Raw genomic sequence first — 25,517 nt, 5'->3', positions numbered from 1 at the left:
TGGTAACTAAACAGTTGTCGGGCCACGTTGACTTCCATAGTATTTTTTACCCCGTACTATGGAAGTCAATGGGGCCCATCAACTGTTTGGTTACTGTTATTTTTCAAAATATCTTCTTTTGTGTTCAGCAGAAGAAAGAAATTCATACAGGTTTGGAACAACTTGAGGGTGAGTAAATGATGACAGTATTTTCATTTTTGGGTGAACTAAGTATATCTTTTTATGTACTTTCATATTAACTTCTATTGTCTTTGAAATATGGTTAAAGTATACTGTTGGTATTTATGGTAAATTAAAATGTACTTAAATGTCATTTGAATTGAAATTTATATTTATACACAGTTATGATGAAATTGTAATTTTGTGTATATTATCTTTAATATTAATATTAACTTTAAATGTAATATTAAATAGCACAGTACATTTTTAAAAGTATACATTACATGTGTTTTTGTGAGTTAACACATCAAAATAAGTGTACTTGTTTAAAGCCTGACTAAATGATGATTGATTTAATGATTTAAATGTACTTTAAAGTAAATATTTTAAGTAGATATTACAAAATTAGTTTAACTTAAGTGTTTTAAGAAACATAGGCCTGGTTTCACAGACAGGGCTTAGACTAAGCCAGGATTAGACCTTAGTTCAATTAGGACATTTAAGTATCTTTTATAAATGTACACTAGAAAAAAACATTACTGGTGTACATCTTGAGACAAAACAATGGCTCTGACATATTTTAAGATATCTCAGAGCAAGTTTCTTTTAGTTAAAACAGCTCAAACATGCATTTTAGTCTAGGACTAGCTTAAGCCTTGTCTGTGAAACTGGGGAATAGTCTCTCTTTAAGTACACTTAAAAAGTATATTGTTAGATTTAAAGTACACTACAAGTGCACGTTCAGTACAATTAAGCACACTTCTTGTTCACAATGATGAAAGCGCAGATATATTTTAGCAGCTTTGGCCTTCTGTGATATGATGATAAACAAATGTTTTTTCTCATTTTAGATGGAGGAGAGAAGAGATGCTGTCATCTCATGCCTGGTGAAGTACCTCGGCCCGGAGGCGTCCACCTACATTCACTATAGGGAAAAAGTATGTGGTGAATTTCAGCCAATATGTTCACTGAGTCAGAGACTTTATAGTCATTGTCTTGCAAAAACCTCCGATTCAGCTTGATATAGGAGCACAATATTTTTCTTGATTTTCTTGATTCAGCCTCCTTTTTGGTGCACCTGGACTGTACAGGAAAACAGTAAATTATGCAGAAAAATATTGTGTGGAAAATAGGCCCAGAAAGGCACTAGATTTTTATTTTAGGTCTTTCTGGGAACACCTTTGTGTCTGTGGTGCTTTGTCTCATGCATTTGCAAGTGTCTTACTAATCATCTTTTATTGTGGAGCAATCATTCATTTCAAGAAAATAAATGGTAATTGATTTTTTGCTAAGCTCCGCCCACTTTGGTAATCATGGCTAATTCAGATAAGCTTAGCTGAACAACCCAAAGGAATGAATTGGATATTTATGTCAACAATGTGATTGTCAGTAAAATGTGCTCATAAATTGGTAAAAATAATAAACTGGATATTATTCTTAAGGGGGCTGGAATGAATCATCACGTGCCGCTTTTCTTTAAATAAATTCTTAAATTACACAGTAACATGATTAAAAACTGTAGAGCCTATGAATAATAATCAAGGCAAATGCTTCTTACAGTCAAAATAAGAAAAAGAGAATGTTTCTAATGTTTCTGCAATACATTCATTATTGTAATGTAAATGCTTTAGTTAATTTCAACACCACAGTGACCTGAATCAATATTTAAATAAAATTCCCTTTTTAGTATTATTAATTAACCTTGCAAATGTAGATATTCTTTCTTAGATTATACATAGACATAGGAAATTTGAAAAAAATATACCATGGGTTAACTTGTATAAGATTTACTGTATTTTTGTTTATTTTTTAAAAATTATTTTTAAAACTTGCCAAAACAGAAATCCACTCAGCCAAAGCTGAGAAAATGGCTTTTCTAGTTTTACGTCACCTTACCTGAGCATTCCAATACGCAAAATGTTTCTAAACAACGTAAGTGTCCTGGAATGAGGAAAGTGATCAGCATGATTGATATTCAAAACGGTTTACGGTTTGTGTATCTGCAGTCCTAGTTTCGGTTTCCCTTTTTGAATGACAAATATAGACTATTGATTAGGGATGTTTCGATCAGGATTTTTGCAGCCGATACCAATTACAGATTTTTTTTTATAAAATCTGATGGCTCGGTGAGGCCTGCTAAAGATATATTTAAAACAGTGACTACAGTGGTTCAACCTTAATGTTATGAAGCGACGAGAATACTTTTTGTGTGCCAAAAAACAAAATAACAAAATAAAACACTGCTTCATGAAGGTTCGAAGGTTTACGTATCTTTTCTTTTGAATCAGTGGTTCGAAGTGCCAAAGTCACATGATTTCAGTAAACGAGGCTTTGTTACGTCATAAGTGTTTCGAAATTTCAATGGTTCATGTGACTTTGGCAGTTTGATACGCGCTCCGAACCACTGATTCGAAACAAAAGATTTTTTCCAGATAAGTAATACCACAGATGTTATTTACTGTAATGCTAAAGATTGTAGTTTTAATTGAGAATTTTACAATGAACATTTTAATAGGCCTTTAAAAACAGGGCTTATGCAAAACACTATCCATATTAGGATACTCTGGCTTATTAAATAGCCTACAGGACTTAATGTCAAACTCAACATAATTACAAACCATAAGGTTTAATTAAACTTTGTTCAAATACAGTATATGACTAAGAACAAAAACAAATAGAAACACTGCAACTCTTAAATTAACGAGTAGTCTGTTACAAAAATGATCAGAAATATTATTCAGCAAGTCCTAAATATTTGTGTCCTTCATTCCTATGTCCTACTTAAATAGGTAAGCCAGGATTCTCTTTATAAATTCAAGCTTTTCTGCATTTTGGGGAGACAGTCCTCTTTTCATCCAAAACATAAGCAGCTGTACTGAATAGTTACTTACCATCAATACTCGAGTGCTAAACTTCAAGCACTAGAAATAGAAATACAACATAAATTGTATAAAGTAATCAAATGTACGAAAACCGTGCATACTCTTCACAAAAGTGATTTAATTAAGAGCAATAAGAGATTTACCTGCTTTTACTTTAACACCGAATGCACTGTTTAAGCTCACTTAAGACATAAGCAACTGTATTTACAAAGATACTCACAAAGACAGGCATTTTGACACACAAATGTGTGTATTTGACTGTTCAAGCCCATTAAGATAAGTACTCACGCGCTGTATGAGCAGCAGCTTTATGTGTGTGCGTTCCAGTGCGCGCTGTCACACCTGTTTCGCTGCTTACTGCACGTGAGCAGTTTCAGATCATTTGTTCTTAAAGGATTAATGCACTTTTAAATACACTTTTCCTGATAAATTTACTCACCCCCATGTCATCCAAGATGTTCATGTCTTTCTTTCGTCAGTCGAAAAGAAATGAAGGTTTTTGAGGCAAACATTCCAGGATTTTTCTTCTTACAGTGGATTTCAATGGCTACCAACAGATTGAAGGTCAAAATGACAGTTTCAGTGCAGCTTCAAGGGCTTTAAACGATACCAGATGAGTAATAAGGGTCTTATCTAGCGAAACGATCGGTCATTTTCGAAAAAAATACAACCGTTTATGCTTTATAAACAAAATATCGCCTTGAACGTACTTTCCGCTTCCGCATTCTTCATAACGCTTACGCTGAATGTTCTACGCCTTCCCTATTCAAGTTACAGAAAAAAACTAAACTGGCGCCGCGTTCGTTCCGTAAGTAGAATAGGGAAGGCGTAGAACATTCAGCGTAAGCGTTATGAAGAATTCGGAAGCGGAAAGTACGTTCAAGGCGATATTTTGTTTATAAAGCATAAACGGTGGTATTTTTTTCGAAAATGACCGATTGATTCGCTAGATAAGACCCTTATTACTCATCTGGTATCGTTTAAAGCCCTTGAAGCTGCACTGAAACTGTAATTTTGACCTTCAATCTGTTGGTAGCCATTGAAATCCACTGTAAGGAGAATAATCCTGGAATGTTTGCATCAAAAAACCTTCATTTCTTTTCGACTGACGAAAGAAAGACATAAACATCTTGGATGACATGGGGGTGAGTAAATTTATCAGGAAAAGTGTATTTAAAAGTGGACTAATCCTTTAAAGCACAAGGCTTAAAAAAGGCATTGTTTCTTCAGACCCCATAATAATTTCATACTGGTAAAGTCTGAAATCAATATATTTGCGATCGTTTGGTGAGATCGGCCTGTTCTACTGACTCCCGAGCGAGTCATAGAACTTGATTATTGGCCGATGCCGATCGATCGGAGCATCCCTAGTATTGATACATTCTGATATAAACAGTTATTTCCTTATGCGCTTGTGGAGAATGCACGTGCTAGTTGGCAGTTGCCTGAAGTCCTTTTGGTGTGTTCAAGCACCGCTTTTGTGCCTAGAAGCAGCCGTCGCGAGTCGACAAAACAATCTGCTTTTGTTACTGCTAGATCTTTGACGTCGGCTTGGTGTCATGGCCTTAAGGTGGGGGCAAGTAAAGCGCCAGTTTTAACAGATTAATCTGGATAAAATTATTTTAACTATTGCAAATGTATTCTTGGGATACAACTTTTCATTTAAATAAAACTCAGTTTTTCATGCATTTATAAATTAGACCTCAGGCAATGTCAACAGCATGACCCATTTTAGGGGTGGTTTCCATTTTAGGAAATTATATTACAAATGTCATTCAGACAGAGCTGCAGAAATGTTTCATTCATTTCAGTATTTAAAAATTAGGCTGCTAAGTGTAGGTATTTTGTAAGACCCACTCATTTGGATGGTTCAGTATTTAATTAGGGGGTTCATACTTATAATTTACACACTATGTACTACCAGTATGATACTCTTTCATATTAACTCAATGTTAACACATGTGACCATGTGTGGCTCGGGATACATAAACAGGCCCAGTATCCCCGTGACCCTATATTGGACAAGCGGTTTGGAAAATTAATGGATGAAAGATTAACAGTGAAAACATCTCATAGTCTTGAATGAATCCAAATGTCAAAACTCTCACTTTGTGGCTTTTGTTCTCACTGAATGAGTCAGCAAGTGAAAATAACACACATTGTCCAAAACCAGGCATGAAACCTAATAAGAACTGCTAGAGTTCATCACCTCTCTACAAGCTCTTTCTATGGCTTTGACAAGCCTCCATGCAACACTCGCCACAGGCGTCAAGTGAAATGGAAATCTCTGTGGACACCTCTATTCCTAGTTGGCCAAAGCTGAGAACCAGTCCTCCACTGTGCCTGAAATGCACCATTTCACAAAAGAAATGGGAATTTATCCCCCCTGAGAGGTAAAAAAGCAGCATAGACTGCGCAGAAGGCGTGATTGAGATTGACAAACGGGCACATTGGTTTGACAACCATCAGCTTCAACAGTGTTTTAACATTTTACCGCCTTGGTGCAAAAGGGGTGTCAGGCCACTTTAGCACTATAAGTGAAAAAGGAGAATAGCCTTGAGCAGCTCCTTGGCCTGTAGCTTGAGAGAGCAGGAGAGGATGATAGGACTACTGATGACAAGGCCTTTTTCCAATGAGCTGCAACTGAGAAAACTTTTTTTCAACCCAGACAGTCTTGAGAAGTCTCATGTGTTGGGCTTATGGGCACATTGTGGAAAGCAAAGGTGCATCAACTAACCTAATCAAAATAAAACTGAAATAGTGATATATCTTATCAAATAGTGATGATCAAATCAAAGGCTGTGCTGCTGTGTGAGTGAAGAGTTGCACTGTGTTCATTTACATGCGTGCTGCTGTTTTCAGAGCAGCTTGGTTCACAGTAATGTTGCTTCTCGTAAACGCCATCTCTGCAAGTGCTGGAGTTTAACATGCATTTGGAATACAATGTGTGCTAGGTTTACTTTATTTATATTCACATTTGCATACTTTCCAACATTCTTGTGGGCAGAAGTTTACTGCATTTCACCAATGTTCCACCAAAATAAAAGCTTGAGGATTTGACATGGTAAAAACTGTTTGAAAGTGAAGAATTTAAGACAAAAATATTTATTTTCAATTCTTGTAAAGTGTGAACCCAAAAGTGAACACCCTCAAAAAATATTTAAAAAGTATTAAAAGTAAACTATATTCATTAACAGAGTCTTTTGCAGCAATGTGAGATATTTTCATATGAAATATTGCAGTTCAAATCACAAATCAATATGACAAAATAATCAAAATATAATTTTTTGGCCTAGTCGTGTAGCCCTATTTATATTTTTATATTTTATAAATGACAACGGCAACATGATGAATGTCCGGATTGCATTCATACTACACACATTCACACTATATAGGACATACTATTGAATAGTATGCAATTTTAGACACAAGCTGGGTTAGAAATCACCCCAGTACCCTCATTTTGTGCTTGCTGTTTAATAATTGTTTGAAACTTAGCAAACTGGCAGGTCTAGTAGTAATGAAAAGATTTATCTTGAACTCTGTCATGTATAAACCTTAATTAAACAATTTAATATTCAATTAAAAAGGAATTTATATCTGTATGATCGCTCGTTATTGCGGTGCATTATGGGATTGAATGAGTGCTCTCGATAATGTCCACTATGGTTTCGGACACCACTAAAAATGGCTGTCCCCTCAAATAGTGCCCTATTTAAGGGTATCGGGGGCGATTTCGGACACAGCCACAGCCTATATATTTTTTCTACACTTTTTTATGTTGTGCTGGACAGTGGTCTTAGACTTATATTGACACATAGTGGTGTGGAGAAAGCATCGGTTTTTAGTATTTAGCTGATCGTATAAAACTAATGGTTAACTCTAATTGTATTAATATTTTCATAGAAAGGTGATGCATACTAAAAATAGAGCTGTTTGAGATGCCAACATGTTCTTCTAATACAAGTCCAAAAACATATTTTATTCACTTGTTAACATGCTTGGGTTTTAAGGGTTTTGCTTCAAGTACCTTCATAAAATCTACAGGAGAATTTAAGAACATTCAACATTAACCAAGATGCCGTCAGGGTATTTTGGCAAGAAAGGCTACAGGGCTGTAATGATGAATAATGCTATGAATAATGAATAATTGTTCATTAAATGAAATTATAAATAATTTCTAGTCCTTTTATTTAGTTTGAACATGAACTGAACAAGCATAAGGGGAACATTTAGTCTAATCCACACAAAATTCATAGAGGTGACCTTATTAAAAGTGAGAAATAAGTGGTTGTAGGGAGTTTATGATAATGTGAAGCTGCATTAGTATAAAAGTAACAATGCTCAGTGAGAAGAGAAACATGAAGACTGAAGACTGTCTGCCAAATGTTGTCTGCCAGACATCTAAAAGTTTTGTCAGTGTCAATGCAAAAAGCACCTGGATATTAAATCTGTCTCTCCTGGGAAATAAAGGACAAGCTACATCACAACCATAGAGTGTAAATGTTTCTCGGATCATTTATTATCCCGAATTTAGAGTCCACGTTGACACTGCTGTAAAATGTTAATTGTTGTCTTGTGTTTTCAGGACTGGGCAAAGGAGGAATATAGTGGAGGCTGTCCTGTGAATGTAATGACCCCTGGGATGCTAACGTATTACCACCCTAGTCTTCGAAAGCCCTTCGGCAGGTAAACCAATCCACTACACAGGCCAAATCCCTTCATGTTCAACAAAGCCTATTTCAAAGGCCCAATGCCTCGTTTAACAGCATCCTCTGGCCTTCGAGGAATAGTTTTCACAAAAATGAAAATTCTGTCATTATGTGTTCACCCTCATGTTGTTCCAAACCCACTGATATTTTTTTGCATAGAACACAAAATTAGTTTTTTTTCTTCTTCTTTACACAGCTCTTTCCCATACAGTTCCTAGAGTGACCACAGCTGTCATGCTTCAGAAAAGCACTATATAAAAAAACAAACAACAACAACAAAAAAAGAATCCATTCTACTCCAAGCCTACATTAAAGCAATTGAATGCCTTTTGAAGACTTTGAATAAAAAGCATGAGTCATATAGATTACTTTTACGGTCTTTGAGTGAAAAAACTTGACCAATAAACTTGGCCAATAAAAGTAGCTCAGATCTCATTAGGGCTATTCACACTTGAAATAGTTAACCCTGGGTCATTCTAAACCCCTGGTAAACAAAATCCTGGGTTATCTTTGTTCACAATTCTCATACTATACCTGGGGTTAACAGTTAATCCTGGGTATTCATAAGCTACCATTTCACACTGCACTTTCCTAAACCCCGGGTTAAAGTCCTTATCTGCATATTTGCGGTGTCAGTGTCTCTGACTGGACAAACGCAGTAAGTGATCTGTTTACATAAAGGCTCCAGCAATGCGCTTCCTCATATTACACTGACTGTAATATCAAGTTTTTTTCTGAGTGAAGCTTTCAAACTATAAAGTTAAGAATGTCTGTCGCGTTTTCCATCGCAGAAATGACTGTTTATACATTGTGCGGTGCTTCCATGACTCCCCAAAGCGTGTGAATATAAGCAAAAGACTATAGAATAACACAAGACGTGTCACTCGTATTGTTTTGAATGAGAGAAAGCGTAACGCGCAATATGGCGGAATAAGTCCCGCCTTCTAAAGCCAAGAGCCAATCGCCGACTGGTAAAGTCATCGCGTCACTTCAGCGGCCGTTAGAATCACCGGTTTCTATAGAAACAGTCAGACGCGCGCCTCCGAAGAGACGCGCATTTAGGTCTGCGCATGCGCATTAGCTTGATCCAGCCTGAAAAAATACAGGTTTTTTTGTCATGATTCGAGCGTTTAGAAACTAAATTTTTGAGTCGGATGTTGTTAGATTTCATTGGTGATTTCAAATATGAAATTTAATCGTAAGGTTAGCGAACAGTTTTGGAGAATCTGATGTTTCCCCATTCAAAGAGATAGGAGCTGCAGGATGCCCAGGATGCCCGAGAGGCGTTTCAAAGATGGCCACCGAGTGAAATGACTTGTCTTAAAGGGACTTTGATATAAGGTAGGCGATTGGTTGTCGGTTGCTAAGCATCTAGTTGGAACATTCTAACACCGCATCACTTCACACTGTACAAGTTTGGCACCACAATGCAGAGTTAACACCACAAACGCGGTGCTAACCCTGCTCCAGAGCAGGGTTTCGTAACCCTGGGTAAAAATCACATCTAAATTACAAGTGTGAAAAGCTCCTTTACCCGGGGTTAAACGCGGTGTTTAGAACGACGATAACCTGGGGTTAAGCGCAGTGTGAAAAGCCCTATTGTGGTTCATTTTAGTTGTGATCAGGTGTTAGACTTCTTTCTTTTTTTTTCTTTTTTTTTTGTGCCTAGACCACATAATAATAAAATAATGATGATGATCATCATCATTATTTTTATCATTGTTATTTGTTAATTTCTTTTATTAATAATAAAAGTGGTCCTGGCACCAAACAAATTCTAATACCATTAGAATAAATAACAACAATTATACTAATAGTTATTATACCAAGACAGTGCTGAAATTTAAAAAAATGTGATGATACCAGCATTTCTGCAGTACCAATAGTGGTGGTATATTCAGTACACACTGATAGGTGGCTGCTTTCAAACATTCCTGTATGAATCTGTGTTAGCGCTCTGTATCAAAGGTTTCTATTTACAACGTGTTTTTGAAGCATTGATCATTGTATCCAATCGCAGGCATATTTTTTGAGCGTGCACATGCTCAGCGGAAGTCTACATGCTGTCTACATGCTGTTTAAATGTATTATTTTTTTATCATTATAAATAAATTAATTTAATATTTTTTTTATTTTCAAATAGTTAAATAAAATAGTAAAATATTTCCAACAGTTTTTGCTATGGTACGGAAATTGGTCCCGAGAATTGTGAAATTTTGGTACGATGACAGCCCTAGGTCCTAGTACCAAAACAAATGTTAGTACTATTAGAATATTTAATAATAATAACAGCCATTATTAATTACTGTTATTAAAAAAACTGTAGTCCAGGCACTAAAACAATTATTATTATTATTATTATTATTTTAATTAATTATTCTTATTAACAATAACATTAGTTCAGGCACCAAACAATTTGTAATAATATTAGAATATTTAATAATAATAATAATAATAATCAAACTTTTTTTTGTCATTTTTGGAGCTTCACAGACATATGAATTGTATGGAAAAGAGGAGTGTTAAAATTCTTCAAAACTTTACTTTTGCAAAAACATAACAGTATATAGGTCTGGAAAGACATGAAGAAAAGTAAATAGTGTCAATGTTAAATTTTGGGTAAAACTATATAATTAGAAATCTCATTGACTTTAGCAAACATTATGTGCAGATAAAGATAAAAGTGATAGCAGTACATAAATGCCCATTTTACCTTGAAGTGCAAATGCCACATCATGCATGACTTGATGTCAAAAGGACAGCGCTCTCGGGGTAAAACGTCTCAAAAGCTATTTGAAATGGGCCGGTTAAGCGATTGACAGGGCTGAACTAATGCTCGCCCAAGGAGAACGTACAGAAAGAGCGTGCAAGAGAGAAAGCGAGAGCGTGCGGTGGCTGGAGTCGAAATTTCCATAATAGAATTAAATCCATAGGGAGAGGAATGAGTTCATCATATAAAGGTGGTTGGAGGCATGTACAGACTTCCTATTCTGTCTGGTACCTGTGCGGGTGATGAGCTGTTTCCTGAAAGAGGGCTGTAATCTGTCCTTGACCCACTTGGAAGCAGACGAGATCTTGAAGCTCTTGATCTCTTAGATGCTACAAGACTCTTTCATGCATTAAATCTCCATCCGTTCTTTCTCACTGTAGCTACAGAAAATGTAAGTGATTCATATTAGATGTGAATAATTAAAAGGAGAGGTAGGTAGGGCTGCGCAATTATGGCAAAAATCATAATCACAATTATTTTGGTCAATATTGAAATCATTATTATTACCACAATTATTGGTGGGAGATATGATAAGTCTTATTTCATGATATGAGTAATTTTAGATATCAGTAAAATTTCACAATTATGGATAGGCTACTTCAGCAAAAACTAATACTAGGTTAACTAATGTAGCTATTAAGTAAAAGGTCCTCAAAACAGTTACAGGAGACAAGTAAACAGTCAGCAGTACAATAAGAACAAAGAAACTAATTACAAACAAAACGGTCAAATAAATACAGAACAAAAATACAAATTAAATAAACAGTGCTTTAAGATTTTCAGGAATATATGCTAACAATGATTTTCAGATAAGTATTAGCCTAAAACAGAATGAATAAAGTAATCATATGTATGTATGTATGTATGTATATGACTTTCTTCTTTCTGATGAACACAATTGGAGAAATATTAATAAATATCCTGACGAATCTGAGCTTTATAATGGCAGTGAGCGAGGATCAATAAGTATGAATTGAAGAAAGTGCCTCCATCCACATCCATCCATCATAAACATACTCCACACAACTCCAGGGGCAAAATGTAAAGGCCTTCTGAAGCAAAGCGATTTGTTTGTGTAAAAAAATAACCATATTTAACAAGTTATGAAGTAAAATATCTAGCTTCCGCCAGACCACCTTCCATATTCAAATTACGGAAAAAACATAACTGGCGTCGCGTCAGTTAAAGGTGCCCTAGATTCAAAAATTGAATTTACCTTGGCATAGTTAAATAACAAGAGTTCAGTACATGGAAAAGACATACAGTGAGTCTCAAACTCCATTGTTTCCTCCTTCTTATATAAATCTCATTTGTTTAAACGACCTCCGAAGAACAGGCGAATCTCAACATAACACCGACTGTTATGTAACAGTCGGGGTGTACGCCCCAATATTTGCATATGCCAGCCCATGTTCCCAACATTATGAAAGGGATTACACAAGGGCATCCAGTTAACGTCTGGAGCTGCACACAGCCGAATCATCAGACTAGGTAAGCAAGCAAGAACAACAGCGAAAAATGGCAGATGGAGCAATAATAACTGACATCATCCATGATAGCATGATATTTTTACTGATATTTGTAAATTGTCTTTCTAAATGTTTCGTTAGCATGTTGCTAATGTACTGTTAAATGAGGTTAAAGTTACCATCGTTTCTTACTGTATTCACGGAGACAAGAGCCGTTGCTATTTTCATTTTTTAAACACTTGCAGTCTGTATAATGCATAAACACAACTTCATTCTTTATAAATCTCTCCAACAGTGTAGCATTAGCCCGTTAGCCACAGAGGACAGCCTCAAATTCACTCAGAATAAAACTTTAACAACCAAATAAATACTTTACTCACATAATTCGAAGCATGCATACAGCATGCATGATGAACATCTTGTAAAGATCCATTTGAGGGTTATATTAGCTGTGTGAACTTTGTAAATGCGCTGTAATATAGTCGACAGCTCATGTGACAGGGAGCACGCGATTTAAGGGGGCGGCGCTGAGTGTAAATCAGTGCATTGTTAATGATGCCCCAAAATAGGCAGTTAAAAAATTAATTTAAAAAAATCTATGGGGTATTTTGAGCTGAAACTTCACAGACACATTCAGGAGACACCTTAGACTTATATTACATCTTGTGAAAAAGCATTCTTGGGCACCTTTAAGCTTTTTCCGTAAGTTGGATAAGGAAGGCTTAGGACGTAGCGTAAGTGTTTTGAACTGTGAGAGTTTTGTAAGTACAATACGGAAGGTGGTCTAAAGCTCGGATGCGTTAGGATATTTATTAATATTTCTCTGATTATGTTCATCAGAAAGAAGAAAGTCACATAAACCTAGGAAGGCTTGAGGGCGAGTAAAGCTTGGGGTAATTGTCATTTGAAAGTGAACTAATCCTTTAAAGCTACAAAAGTTACTCATTCAAGAACGGTGAGTGATTTTATCTTTGTCTTTTGTTGTTTGATGAACATTGATTACATAGACTGAAGCAGTAATATCAGGCTGCTGTCACTTTAAGACCGAATGCAGGGATTCAATATACTGTTACACACGTTTTCTTTTCAACTGTTTACATTCATTTGAGACATAATGACTTTGTTTACATGGATACTTACCAAAACGGCATTTTGACATTTTTGTGCTTAGGCTATTTGACCGTTTAGGCGCATATCCGAAGGCCACAGTATACTTTGCTTATGGGCGTTAAGCTTTGTCTCGAAGTGCGCACAGAAAGCCGCCTGGGAACATTGTCTCTTTCACAGCTTAATGCATTTTTAATAACACTGTTTAATATCAAGCATGCCCCACAGTTTAACAACAGTAGAGTGCATTTTACAACTCTGACTTGTTCGGCTTATTTGGATGTTAAGTTTGGCTTGGGGAGGAACAAAAGCGCACCCCTGAATGTGGCAGTGGTACAATAATCATTTTACCTTGTTTATCTTGTTTTCATAATTGTTGGAAGCCAAAATTTAAATTGAAAATCAAGTGTGGTTAATCGCTCAGCCCTAGCACAAGGAAGGCCATTATTAAATTGTAGTATATGACAAGATTCTGTTAAATAATACTTATAATTAGGGCTGACAATTTAACATGTTCATTTAGTAAAATTAATTCTAAATAAAAAAAAGAATATTCTACTCTAATTCTCATTTTAATTAACTAGTTTTTTTTTTTTTAATGAAGAAATACATCTTTTTATTTACATTTACATGCTCTCTATTCTAGTCTGCCATGCATTAATTTGCTCAATGCTGCAAAAAATAAATAAATAAATAGAGGGACCAATGTTGTAACGAGGTGGTACTTGGATGTTTTTTTGTTTGAAGGTGATACATGGCCTGAAAAGTTTGAAAACTGCAGCACTAGACTGTTAGATATTATGCTGGCTGCTTTTGATGCAGTATTTCCAGAGTTAGAAAAGCATCTCTTGCCTGTCACAGATGATGGAATAGAAAACAAACCACTTTCATGTCTTCGAAGTAATTCGCATAGACAAAGAGCATAGGTGAAAGCACTGTGGGTAAGGGATATCCCTGAGGGTTTCATTCAAGTCCATGCATCCATAATGCATAAAGAATAAACAGCGTGGTGGATGGGAATGGTCTTGCATGGAGAATTTGTTGTTGAATGCAGCAATAAGCATTTTTAAGAACCCAATTAAAAGTTATTTCTGTTAAATTCACAACAGACATACGTGCATTATCTGCTGGAGGTTGTCTGAGCTGTTTTATATGTGCATAAATTAACCACCCTATGGAGTTTTTTAGTAAATAGTTTTTGCTTTTGTTCCTCTATTGTAAGTCTCGTTGGATAAAAGCATCTGTTAAATGCATAAATGTAAAATGTTTAATACTGCAGGTATAAAATGTAATTTTACTGCAGTTTTACATTTTAATTATTGTATAATATATAGTTGCACTTTTTAAATATAAAAAAGAGTAAAATATATTTGTATTATTTATACATTGTATTTATAATTATATTTACTGTTCAAATGTTTTTTAATGTCTATTTTATGTTCACCAAGGCTGCATTTATTTGATTAAAGGTGCCCTAGAACTTTTTTTAAAAAGATGTAATATAAGTCTAAGGTGTCCCCTGAATGTGTCTGTGAAGTTTCAGCTCAAAATACCCCATAGATTTTTTTTTAATTCATTTTTTTAACTGCCTATTTTGGGGCATCATTATAAATGAGCCGATTCAGGGCTACTGGCCCTTTAATTCTCGTGCTCCACACCCACGGAGCTCGCGTTTGCCTTGAACAGTGCATAAACAAAGTTTACACAGCTAATATAACCCTCAAATGGATCTTTACAAAGTGTTCATCATGCATGCGGCATGCATGCGTTGGATTATGTGAGTATTGTATACTGTTATATTGTTTACATTTGATTCTGAATGAATTTGAGGCTGTGCTCCGTGGCTAACGGCTAATGCTACACTGTTGGAGAGATTTATAAAGAATGAAGTTGTGTTTATGAATTATACAGACTGCAAGTGTTTAATAATGAAAATAGCGACGGCTCTTGTCTCCGTGAATACAGTAAGAAACAATGGTAACTTTAACCACATTTAACAGTACATTAGCAACATGCTAACGAAACATTTAGAAAGGCAATTTACAAATATCACTAAAATATCATGATATCATGGATCATGTCAGTTATTATTGCTCCATCTGCCATTTTTCGCTATTGTTCTTGCTTGCTTACCTAGTCTGTTGATTCACCTGTGCAGATCCAGACATTACTGGCTGCCCTTGTCTAATGCCTTTCATAATGTTGGGAACATGGGCTGGCATATGCAAATATTGGGGCGTACACCCCGACTGTTACATAACAGTCGGTGTTATGTTGAGATTCGCCTGTTCTTCGGAGGTCGTTTAAACAAATGAGATTTATATAAGAAGGAGGAAACAATGGAGTTTGAAACTCAGTGTATGTCACTCTTGTTATTTGACTATGCCAAGATAAATTCAATTTTTCATTCGAGGTCACCTTTAAACATACAGTAATACAATAATATTATACTGAAAGCTAAATCATTACTCCAGTCTTTAGTGTCACATGATCCTTCAGAAATAATTCTAATATGTCTGATGCTCAAGAAACAGCTGCTTAATACTGTTTTCATGATATTTTTTTTCTGGATTCTTTGATGAATAGAAGGTTTTATACATGTATATAGATACTGTAGTGGAATCTAAGGCCTTTGAATGCTCAATGACATACTTGTGTAAAGAGTCATGACTGCTATTAGCACAAACGTCGATTTAGTTAACTAATATAGCTATTATTCATTTTGACAGTCATCAACCATGAATACAAAGTCTTTATATTACCAGTCACCTTGACATTTTCAAAAACACTGACCTCCCCCTCGAAACGACATCTGTTCTCATCATGACATGTGTCTCGGTGGAGGGTGGGACTATATATCCTCCACAACTGACTGCAAACTGCCATTCAGATCTGCGTCCATATAGTTAGCAATGCCCAACTTCCTCCGATTCAATCAAGGACAAATTCAAAGGACAAAATCGAAAGACAGAATCAAATCCCTCCCTACATTTTTCTCATTCAAGAAGCCATTTCACTTGTTTACACCTGGTATCCAGAAGCGTTTTTGTCAATCCGATCACAAGTGGACAACACTAAATACAGGTATAAATGGGGTGTAAAACTTTTTAGGGTTTTTTACAACTTGAAATGTTTAACCCTGGATCATTCTAAATCCTGGGTAAATGGAACCTGGGTTATCATTATTCACAATTTACACTGCTCACACTATACCTGGGGTTTTTCAGAGTGAACTTTTCGAAATATAAAGGTAAGAATGAAATGGTCTCTTCACTCCAATTGTCACATTTTCCATTGTCCGTTTGACATTTTTCCTATCATACGCAGAAACGCCTGTTTATACATTGCACTGTGTTTCCGTGACTGCCCAAAGCGTGTGAAATATAAAGATACGCGATTGGTTGTCGGTCGCATCTAAATTACAAGTGTGAAACGCTTCTTTACCTGGGGTTACAAGTGATGTTTAGAACGACGATAACCTGGGGTTAAGCAGTGTGAAAAGCCCTTTTGAGCTTGTCCACTTTCAACCACTTCCAGAGGTAGTCGAAAATGCATTTGACCGGATTGCGTTCGTAGTGGAAACATTCATGTTGTCTAATATGTTCGAACAGCAATAAAAGACCACCTACTCTCCACCTACTAACCATTTATGGAAAGCGCGCTGGCCTGACGGGATTTAAACTTTGTTGGCTAAAGCTTGGTTTAAAGACAAAAAATGTACCAGTACAATGTTCTCTCACCATTCCGGATTTCTAACACACACTCACCGCGTTCTGTGTGGTCTTGCGACTGTCAGAGCAGAAACGAAAGCTGATGCTCTCCGTATGTTTTTTGTATGTGTATATCTCTTAATACCAGGTATAAACAGGGCCTCACTTCACAATAAGGAAGAAAAGACTTCATACCGACTTTAAAGAATACAGGAAGTTGTAACACTTTAAAATGTGCCCTGTCTCTTAATTTTCTGTCTCTTTTGTCAGGATTTATTGGGCAGGCACAGAGACGGCCACCCAATGGTGTGGATACATTAGCGGGGCAATTCAGTCCGGTCAGCGGGCAGCTATGGAGGTCCTAGCACAGATGTGTCCTTCTTCTCTGTCCCGGGAGGAACTGGACGCAGTGCGAGCTGCCCTGAAACACAGTGACCCAAGAAAGGCGTCAAAGTGCAAGTCGTCCAAGTCTTACTGTCTCCTCGGTGTGGTAATGACAGCCGCTGCACTGGTGGCCGCCTACCTGTTGGCACAACCAGAACTAGGATTTAAATGGATTTAAGGGGATTTGTTTCTTGAAAGTATTTGGTTGTTGAACCTTAAAATACATCACAAAGTAATTGCGTAATTTAGAGATTCTTGTCACCATTAAGCATTGTACGTCCATAATGGCAAGTATTTCTGAGTGAAACATGATTTTCTATGAGAAACTTGATTGTCTATTGGAAACTGATTGGTCCATGAAACCATGCTATAATAGAGAAGTGTGTTGCGTACAAGAATAGAGAAATAAGAGGGCTTAGAGATGTTAGCCAAAAAGGTAAGAAACAAACACAGCAAGTTTGTGCTGAAAGTTTATGCAGATTTTTTGTGTGTGTATGTGGAAAAAAGACCAGGAATGTGATTCAAGAATGTAAAAATGGCCAGTTCAATTATTTGTAGTATTAGTATTCAAGCATTAGTATTTTAAAATCAGACTAAAATAGAATAGCAGAGTATAATCACTCCTTGTTGTATCTTGCACTTAATCATATTTCTAGATTTGAGTTTCTAAGCAGCGATTGGGGCCTCGTCATGTAATTACGTGATATACTGTGTTATGTGGAGGAAATATGAAACATCAAAGTACAGAAATGAAGCAAACACACTGTGAGCTATAAATGTGTTTTGTCAAGCACAATGAGTGCCTCTCTTTCTTTCAACCCCATGAGAATCTCAATTGTTATCAGGAGAATAAAGCATGTCGGATACTCAAGTTTGTCAAGGCCTCTTTGAACAGGTTAAATGAGTTTAATGGCACTCTCGTCGTGCATAAATGCACAATGCCACATTATTTTAGATAATGACAATAATATAGGCAGTGAAAATGTCAAACTATAATAGACCAAACTGTAACCAAACATTTTTAAAAATGTGTACACATTAATATTAACATACAATATAAAATATCCCAGAAACAGTATCATTATACAATATCAGTATTAACAATCTTGACACTAATATTTACTCTGTATACTCACCTACTATTTTTCAAACAGCCTGTAGGTGGAAGCTATGAGCACCACTTAATTACATAATAATAATTTAGTATAACGAATTATCAACCTTTTAGGTGATACTGCATGTAGGAAACTATTAATTGTTAGTTTGGTCACACTTTATATTAGGTGACTTACATAAAAAAATAAGGACAATGTACTTATTGTGTTCATATTGTTTTGCACAACACTTTTGAGGTAGGATAAAGTTAGAGACAGGCTTGGTGGTATGGGTAGGTTTAAGAGTGGGTTTAAGGAGAGGCTTAACATTGTAATTATAGATGAAATTACAGAAATTAATTACAGCTATAATGCAATATTTCTTTAAATATAAGTACAACGTGAAAACACGTACACAATAAGTGCATTGTATCAAATTATTAATTTAAATGTTTGGACATAGTAGTTAAAGTCACCTAATATAAAGTGGGACCGTTAGTTTTGTTCATGTTCACTTGTTGTTTGAATTAACTTGTCTGTGCAATATAAGTTGTAGCTAATATTACATTTATGTTGTCACATCTGTGAAATGTGGAAATGCACTATGTTGGTAAATGAATACATTTACAGTTTAATCCATTATTGTTTTTTTTGTGTGATATATCTAATTAATGCTGGTTATGTAACTAAGTGACAGTGCACAAAGAATCCATATTCATTTCTATGTAATTAATTTTGCTTCAGAAACAAATTTGTCTTGCATGTGGTAACATAACTGCAGTCCACAATAAAGCATTTAATCTATATTTGTTTTTTGTTTTTTCATTCCAACAGTGTTTAAATGAAAACCAATCAGTTATAATCTTGATATGTCTTTTTTGTTTTATCTTAAAATATTAACAAAAAAATAAAAAATGTAATTAACATTTTCATGATTTTGTGGAGTAAATGAATTTTGCTTAGAATGCATCTTAAAAACAACAATAATTTAGAGGTGTCAACATCACCCATCACATGGTGTGTTTTGTACCTCCGTGAAGTTAACACCCCATAAAACGAAATAATCCCCAAAACTATGCCATTTGTTTGTTACGTTTGCAATTTGAACAACATGTGGTGGAGAGTGACGTCACATGACCAAAAAAAATAATGCTCAATATCTTGAACACCAAACCAGCACGAACGTTCGTTTTTGCGCCACAAATCAGCACAAACTAATGGCATAGTTTTGGGGATTATTTCATTTTATGGGGTGCCAAGTTCATGGAGGTGTGTCACTTTTATGTCTGTGTGGCAGTAGTTTTTTTTGCTGTTGCCTGTTTGTTTATTTGGTTATTAAAATTAATGTTTAATGTTTGCCAGTTCCCGCCACTTTCTTCCTTGAACTATAAACTAGAGACTTATTCTATTAAGTCATTCGCAATGCTTAATGGTCGTGGGTGGAGCTTTTAGCATGAACTACTTGTTGTGATTCTTTGATTGGTGGAGATTTTTGCAGAATTATGGGTAATGTAGTTTTTCACTGGGAATTCTGCTGTTAAAGATGACTAGTAAAAAAAAGTTGAAATAATGTGGGCTGATGGTTTCAACAAAAATATTTACCATCAATTAGTCTTTAACAATTTATAATTTCAAGTTCAGTTGACCTATATGGAGAAAATGAATTAAATATTTTGCTTCTAGAACCTGACTGTTGCACTCTATAAAGACAGATTAGGAAAGAAGTGTTTCCTTTGCGCAGCAAGTTTTTGATGGAAGTTTGAAAGTGATGCAGGCCAGGAATATGAAGTAAAACTATTGACTTTAAGCATGAATATTTTAAAATCAGCATAAAACAGAAAATCTTTATAATCACTTGTTATATTATCTCATAATAAATCATGAACTTGAATTGTGAAATTTCCATATTTGATCTACTAAGCTGCTTTAATGCCCCCCATATAATTGCAATGTGTTATGTGAAAGGAATTTAAAACATCAAAGCTCAAAACTGAAGCAAACACCGTGAGCTATAAAAGTTATTGTCATGCACACTAAGTGCCTCTCTGTAAACCCCATGGGAATGTCAATTGGTTTCAGTGCTTTGGTAGAATAAACTTGCTGGAAACGCAACAAGTTTGTCAAGGCCTCACATGTTAAACGTATGTTAAACGTTGTGTGCGGATGGAAACAAATAAAGGAATGCAGAAGGCTTATATAATAAACTTCAAGCAAATCTTGCCACTGCGACTCAGAGTTACCCACACTGTACAGTAACTCACACTCACGGACACACGTGTGGCCGCCCACACATGCACAGCAGACACGTCTCTGGGAGGGTGAGATGTGAAAGTGATTTAATCGCTAGTGCTTGATTACACAGATGATGGGAAAAGCTCCTGTCAAGTTCGGAAGCCCTCCAAGGGGCGATCTGTCTCCTCCTGCGGCCCCTAAAGGAGAATTATTTGTCTTCGTTACCGCTGCCTCGCGGGGGATTAACTCTTCATTTTCCCTGCTGCACGCCCACCCCATCAAGATCATACCCTGCCCTGGCCGATATGTTTTTATATGCATCCAATTTATGGGCTCCAGTGGTGGCGAGATGACATAGCCAGCACTTCCTCCGCTCACTCTGGCCAGAAGCCATGGGAAAGATGAGTCTCTTGTGATTGTGAATCTGATTTTCCAATCCATTTGCTAGATTACCTCCACGTCCGGCCGGATAGCCACAAGTCTTCATTTAGAGCCACTCCGCCGTGTGGATTGGCTATTATTTTGGACGTCCCACAAGCAGCTGTGTACATCTCAAAGGATCCAGAGCCTAAAGATTGCATAATGTAACAACTTGTCCAGGGCTTTGGCAGATCGCCTGCATTGGTTTGCAGTTTGAAGATGTCTGATCCAAGGCAATGCTCCAACTTCAGATTAGGTGTATCCAAGCCAAGATGGAAGCCTTCCATCAGGTTTTAGAGGCTGCTGTAAAGTAAAAACAGTATTATTGTGAAATACTATTACAATTTAAAATAACTATGGAAGCTTCTTTCTGCCATGGAATAATAAAAAAAAAAAAAAAATAGGTAATTGCAATTTTTGTTATATCACAATTCTCACAATTGTGAGTTTACATGTCACAGTTCTCACCGTTCTGTCCTCACTAGACGTGTAACTTCTCTATCCAGCTAGACAGACAGTGAATAGGCGAGATGTTGGTCCGTAGCTTTAAATCTTACAGTAGCTTTCATGAATCTTTTCTCATTTAACTTTAACATCGTAAAACTGTAAACAGACAGAAAATACAGCAATTAGAATTGTATTCAAATTACATATTCAAAGTGCATAGCTGACAGAGCAGTATTTACTGCCTAAAAGCATTCAAAAGAAACATTAAATCAACACATTAAGCATTAAACCTTACATTGTCATGTGCATTTGGAAATTTTATTCTTAGTTTTAGGTAATGGCTTGTAATCACGAAATCCACATTAGCCTAATAATCATAACAAAAGACTGCTAGCATACGGCGCTACCTAATACTCACACATTGCACTTTACGTTTAGTTTTTAGCAACATTTGCATCTCTAGATTAATGAATTTACTGTCAAACATCTTTAACCTACTAAACGTCATATTTATATGACAAATAATAGCGACTTACAGCCTTATGCGGGTCACGACTTCACCGTACGAGCCGCTCTTCAGCCGTGACACTTCACAATGAACTCAACACGGGTTATACGAAAGTTACCATACACAATCCTCGCCACAAGAGGGCGCTTAAAGGTCAACATATAACCAAAATCACCTTTCTTTACAACTGAACTGAACCATTACACTCCCCGCCTGGTATAAATGCTTTTATACCACTATTTAATACTAATCAGTCTTTTGTATCACTACTTTGGGGAAGCAGGAGAATAAGTTGAGTCACTGGGCTTAAGTAAACACGAGTAGTCCCTTGCTTCACAACTTTAACTTCCACTTGTCTGATCCTCTTGTCTTCGCTTGGGATGTGTAGCGAAAATTAACTCAAAGGGGAAATATTAATAATTATGCATAACTCATTATGATTATTAATTATGATTAATTATGAATATGCAAATCCGTTAATCAGATTAACTGGACGTAGCTACATTAAAATTAACATTACAATCAATTAACCTGTTCGTCCAGTGAACGCTCAGTGTTGATTGTTTATTCATTCTAAGAAATGTCAATTTCCAAGTTATGGAAAAATAATATTTCTTATTGTACTGTACTACTCACAGCACGTAGTCCGGATCTATCACTTAAGAGGCAATTCATTAGCAGACGGAGTCAGAACCAAACGTGTATTGTGCACAATCTTTATTAACTAACTCACAAACACATAACTAAACTAACAAACACATAACATAACATACATAAAGGGTCACACACACACACACGCACACGCAAGTCAGAATGAGTAATGATAGAGTTGAACCGGAAGAGATGCTGTTACTAGAGCTACATGAAATGTCAAAGGCAATCTGGAAAGGACTCATCAGTTTCTTTTAGCAATAGCAAAGGTAAGTCTTTACAAATCAATACTAAATCGCTGTTTAGCATTAAAATGTACGATACTTGCAAGATGCCTTTAGGCTGAGGAGCGTCGGATCTGCAGGTTGAGGATAACTCTTGACGTTATCGTCTGAAGTTGTTGCCAGTCTGTTGGGTGATGAGCACATGGCTGGGTGTTGTAGGCCAGGGGCCTACCAGCCTTGCGGCTGGGCCTAGAGAGGCCGGCCGCAAGGAGATTTGTTCGGTCCAGAAGCAAGGAAGAAGAGAGAGGAGTGTCACTGTTCACTGGGTTTTAACCTCTGGTCAAAGTCACACCTCTCAGTTGTTGACCGGACCAATGAAGATGTTGTAATTCCGGGTGGCAACACCCCTCCTGTCAGGGCTTTTACAACCCAGAAAGATTAACAAGCTGAGTTCTTGAATCAGATATATTAAAGATTCTTGTAATACTGATGTGTTGCACAGGTATGGACATACCGCATACACAAGCATTTAAATCTTCCCGCTACGAACGTATAGACACTAAACATGGCATGATTGAAGTTACCGTGCAGGTCATAACATTTAACAATCATCAAACATGTAAATACAATGAGTACAATACAACATCAGTAATAATGGATACCATTTCCTGAGAAGGATTCATTTATAGCACAGTCTGTCTATACATTAATGCCATAGAGTCTGTGTTCTGTGTGGAAAATGCAGGGAAGATGCAGATTTTCTGTGTCTCTACTCTGTTCTCCATGCGGCAACCACATTCCTCAGCGCAATAAACTTGTAACTGAAAACTTCCCGGGGGATGGGGACAGACTCCAGAGTGAGCTTAAAACTATTGGTTAACTAACCAATAATTGTGTCTGATTTGCCTCAGTCATTACAGATGAGTCCAATGGGCCATTCATTACGTTTAACTTGATCATCTTTTAACAGGACTATGTCCCCTACTTGAATGTTATCTTTGTCATGAGTCCATTTCCTTCTTGGCTGAAGCACGGACAGATATTCTTGTCTCCAGCGCTTCCAAAAGGTATCTGCAAGACTTTGAACGTGTTGCCATTGCTTTTTATACATGTCTTTTATGTCAAATGTTCCTTCAGGAGCGGGAGCAACTCCTGCCTTTGGAGTTAGAAGCATAGACGGTGTCAAAATAGTTGGTGAGTCTGAATCAGTACTTATGGGAACCAATGGACGAGCATTAATGATTGCCATGACTTCTGCCATTAGTGTTGTGAGGACCTCATGGGTAAGACGAGTTGGACCTGACTGCAGTAACATTGCGTCTAGAATGCAGCGGGCGGTGCCAATCATTCTTTCCCATGGTCCACCCATATGTGATGAGGGAGGCGTGTTGAATGTTCATGTACAGCCTTCATTGCTGAGGTAGTCTTGGATCTCAGGGTGATCTGTACTGATTTTTAGCTCCTTACAGGCTCCAATAAAGTTAGTGCCGTGGTCTGATCTGAGAACTTTGGAAGGGCCTCTAACTGCAAAAAAATTTTCAGCGCATTAATAAAGTATGAGGTGGACATAGTTTTGATTACTTCTATGTGAACTGCACGAGTCCCTAAGCAACTAAATAAAACTGCCCAGCATTTGCTTTTTGCGGCCCCACCCCTAGTCTTGCAAGTGACTACACTCCAGGGCCCAAAAACATCTAAGCCGACCCTAGTGAACAGGGGCTCCATGGTGAGTTGATCTTCTGGGAGGTTGGCCATTTTTTGTTCAACAGGTTTCCCTCTAAGCCTACGACAAGTGACACACTGATAGATTACACTTGAGACTAGTTTCCTGCCTCCAATTATCCAACCACCAGCAGATCATAACGCTCCCTCAGTGAGGTGACGACCTTGGTGAGCAACGCCTTGGTGGTAATGTCTCACAAGCAGAGTTTATGAGACATGATGTTTTTTAGGGAGTAACAGAGGGTGCTTTTCATCATATGGGAGGTCGGCTAGAGACGTCGGACCCCCCACCCTTAACAGTCCATCTGAGTCTATGAAAGGGTTTAAAGTCCACAAGGGGCTTGTTTTTGGGATTCGTTCCCCTCTATGCAGTTTCTTAATGTCCTCTTTGAATGAACATTGTTGGACGCTTGAGATGACTGTAAGTTTAGCTTGAGTTTGAGGATTTGTAGTGTTTTGATCTGAAGCTTTGGACTTCTTTCTAGAGTAATGAATTTTGCCATACCTCGTATGAGATGTTTCCATGTTGAGAATCGTTCGAACCGGTGTGATCTGAGAGGTTTGATGCTGGCTTTAGTTGCATAGACATTCACTTCTGGTCAGATCTCTGAATCATGCTCTGGTTCTATTAGCTGTATCTGCTGTAGATGAACACTGAGGCAGTTCCTTCAACAAGAATGGGGGTCCGGTGAACCAGTATGTTTGTGGCAGTAGAAGTGCTGCTATTGGGCGAGTAGCAATGTCTGCTGAGTTGTTTTCTGATGAGACATGATGCCATTGTGTTGGTACTGAAGATTTTCTGATTCTACAGACGTAAAATCTTCTTGACGTGTTGTAGCTGTAACCTAGTACAATCTTACTATTCGTGTAGTACTTTACAGCATGAAGCTCTAGGTCGATTTCTTGGCATATAAGCTCTGCCATTTCTCTAGCAAGGACCGTGGCACATAGCTCCAGTTGTGGAATTGTGTGAGCTGGTTTTGGTGCCAGTTTGGCTTTGCCCATGACAAATCCGGTGAGGTGCTG

At 36.9% G+C, this 25,517-nt stretch overlaps 1 protein-coding gene and 1 long non-coding RNA gene across 2 annotated transcripts in view; one reads left to right on the top strand and one right to left on the bottom strand.

Annotated features, from left to right (window-relative positions):
- Window positions 1–19,091, top strand: part of si:ch211-127i16.2 (probable flavin-containing monoamine oxidase A) — a 59,325-nt gene extending 40,234 nt beyond the window's left edge. The window contains exons 10-12 of the mRNA XM_048176336.1: window positions 1,011–1,097; window positions 7,630–7,730; window positions 17,080–19,091. Of these exons, the coding sequence (XP_048032293.1) occupies window positions 1,011–1,097; window positions 7,630–7,730; window positions 17,080–17,371 (480 nt within the window). The 3' untranslated portion in view covers window positions 17,372–19,091. The remainder of the gene's footprint in view (window positions 1–1,010; window positions 1,098–7,629; window positions 7,731–17,079) is intronic.
- A 686-nt stretch (window positions 19,092–19,777) lies between these two features.
- LOC125259058 lies at window positions 19,778–22,226 on the bottom strand. The gene is made up of 3 exons (XR_007182717.1): window positions 21,923–22,226; window positions 21,408–21,542; window positions 19,778–21,242 (listed from the first exon to the last, which is right to left on the bottom strand). It is a non-coding gene; the product is annotated as an uncharacterized LOC125259058 (long non-coding RNA).
- Between the last annotated feature and the right edge of the window lie 3,291 nt (window positions 22,227–25,517).

Source organism: Megalobrama amblycephala, linkage group LG2 (genome assembly GCF_018812025.1).
Source record: "Megalobrama amblycephala isolate DHTTF-2021 linkage group LG2, ASM1881202v1, whole genome shotgun sequence".
In the NCBI taxonomy this organism is placed as follows: domain Eukaryota; kingdom Metazoa; phylum Chordata; class Actinopteri; order Cypriniformes; family Xenocyprididae; genus Megalobrama; species Megalobrama amblycephala.
This window is presented reverse-complemented; position numbering and strand designations above follow the sequence as displayed.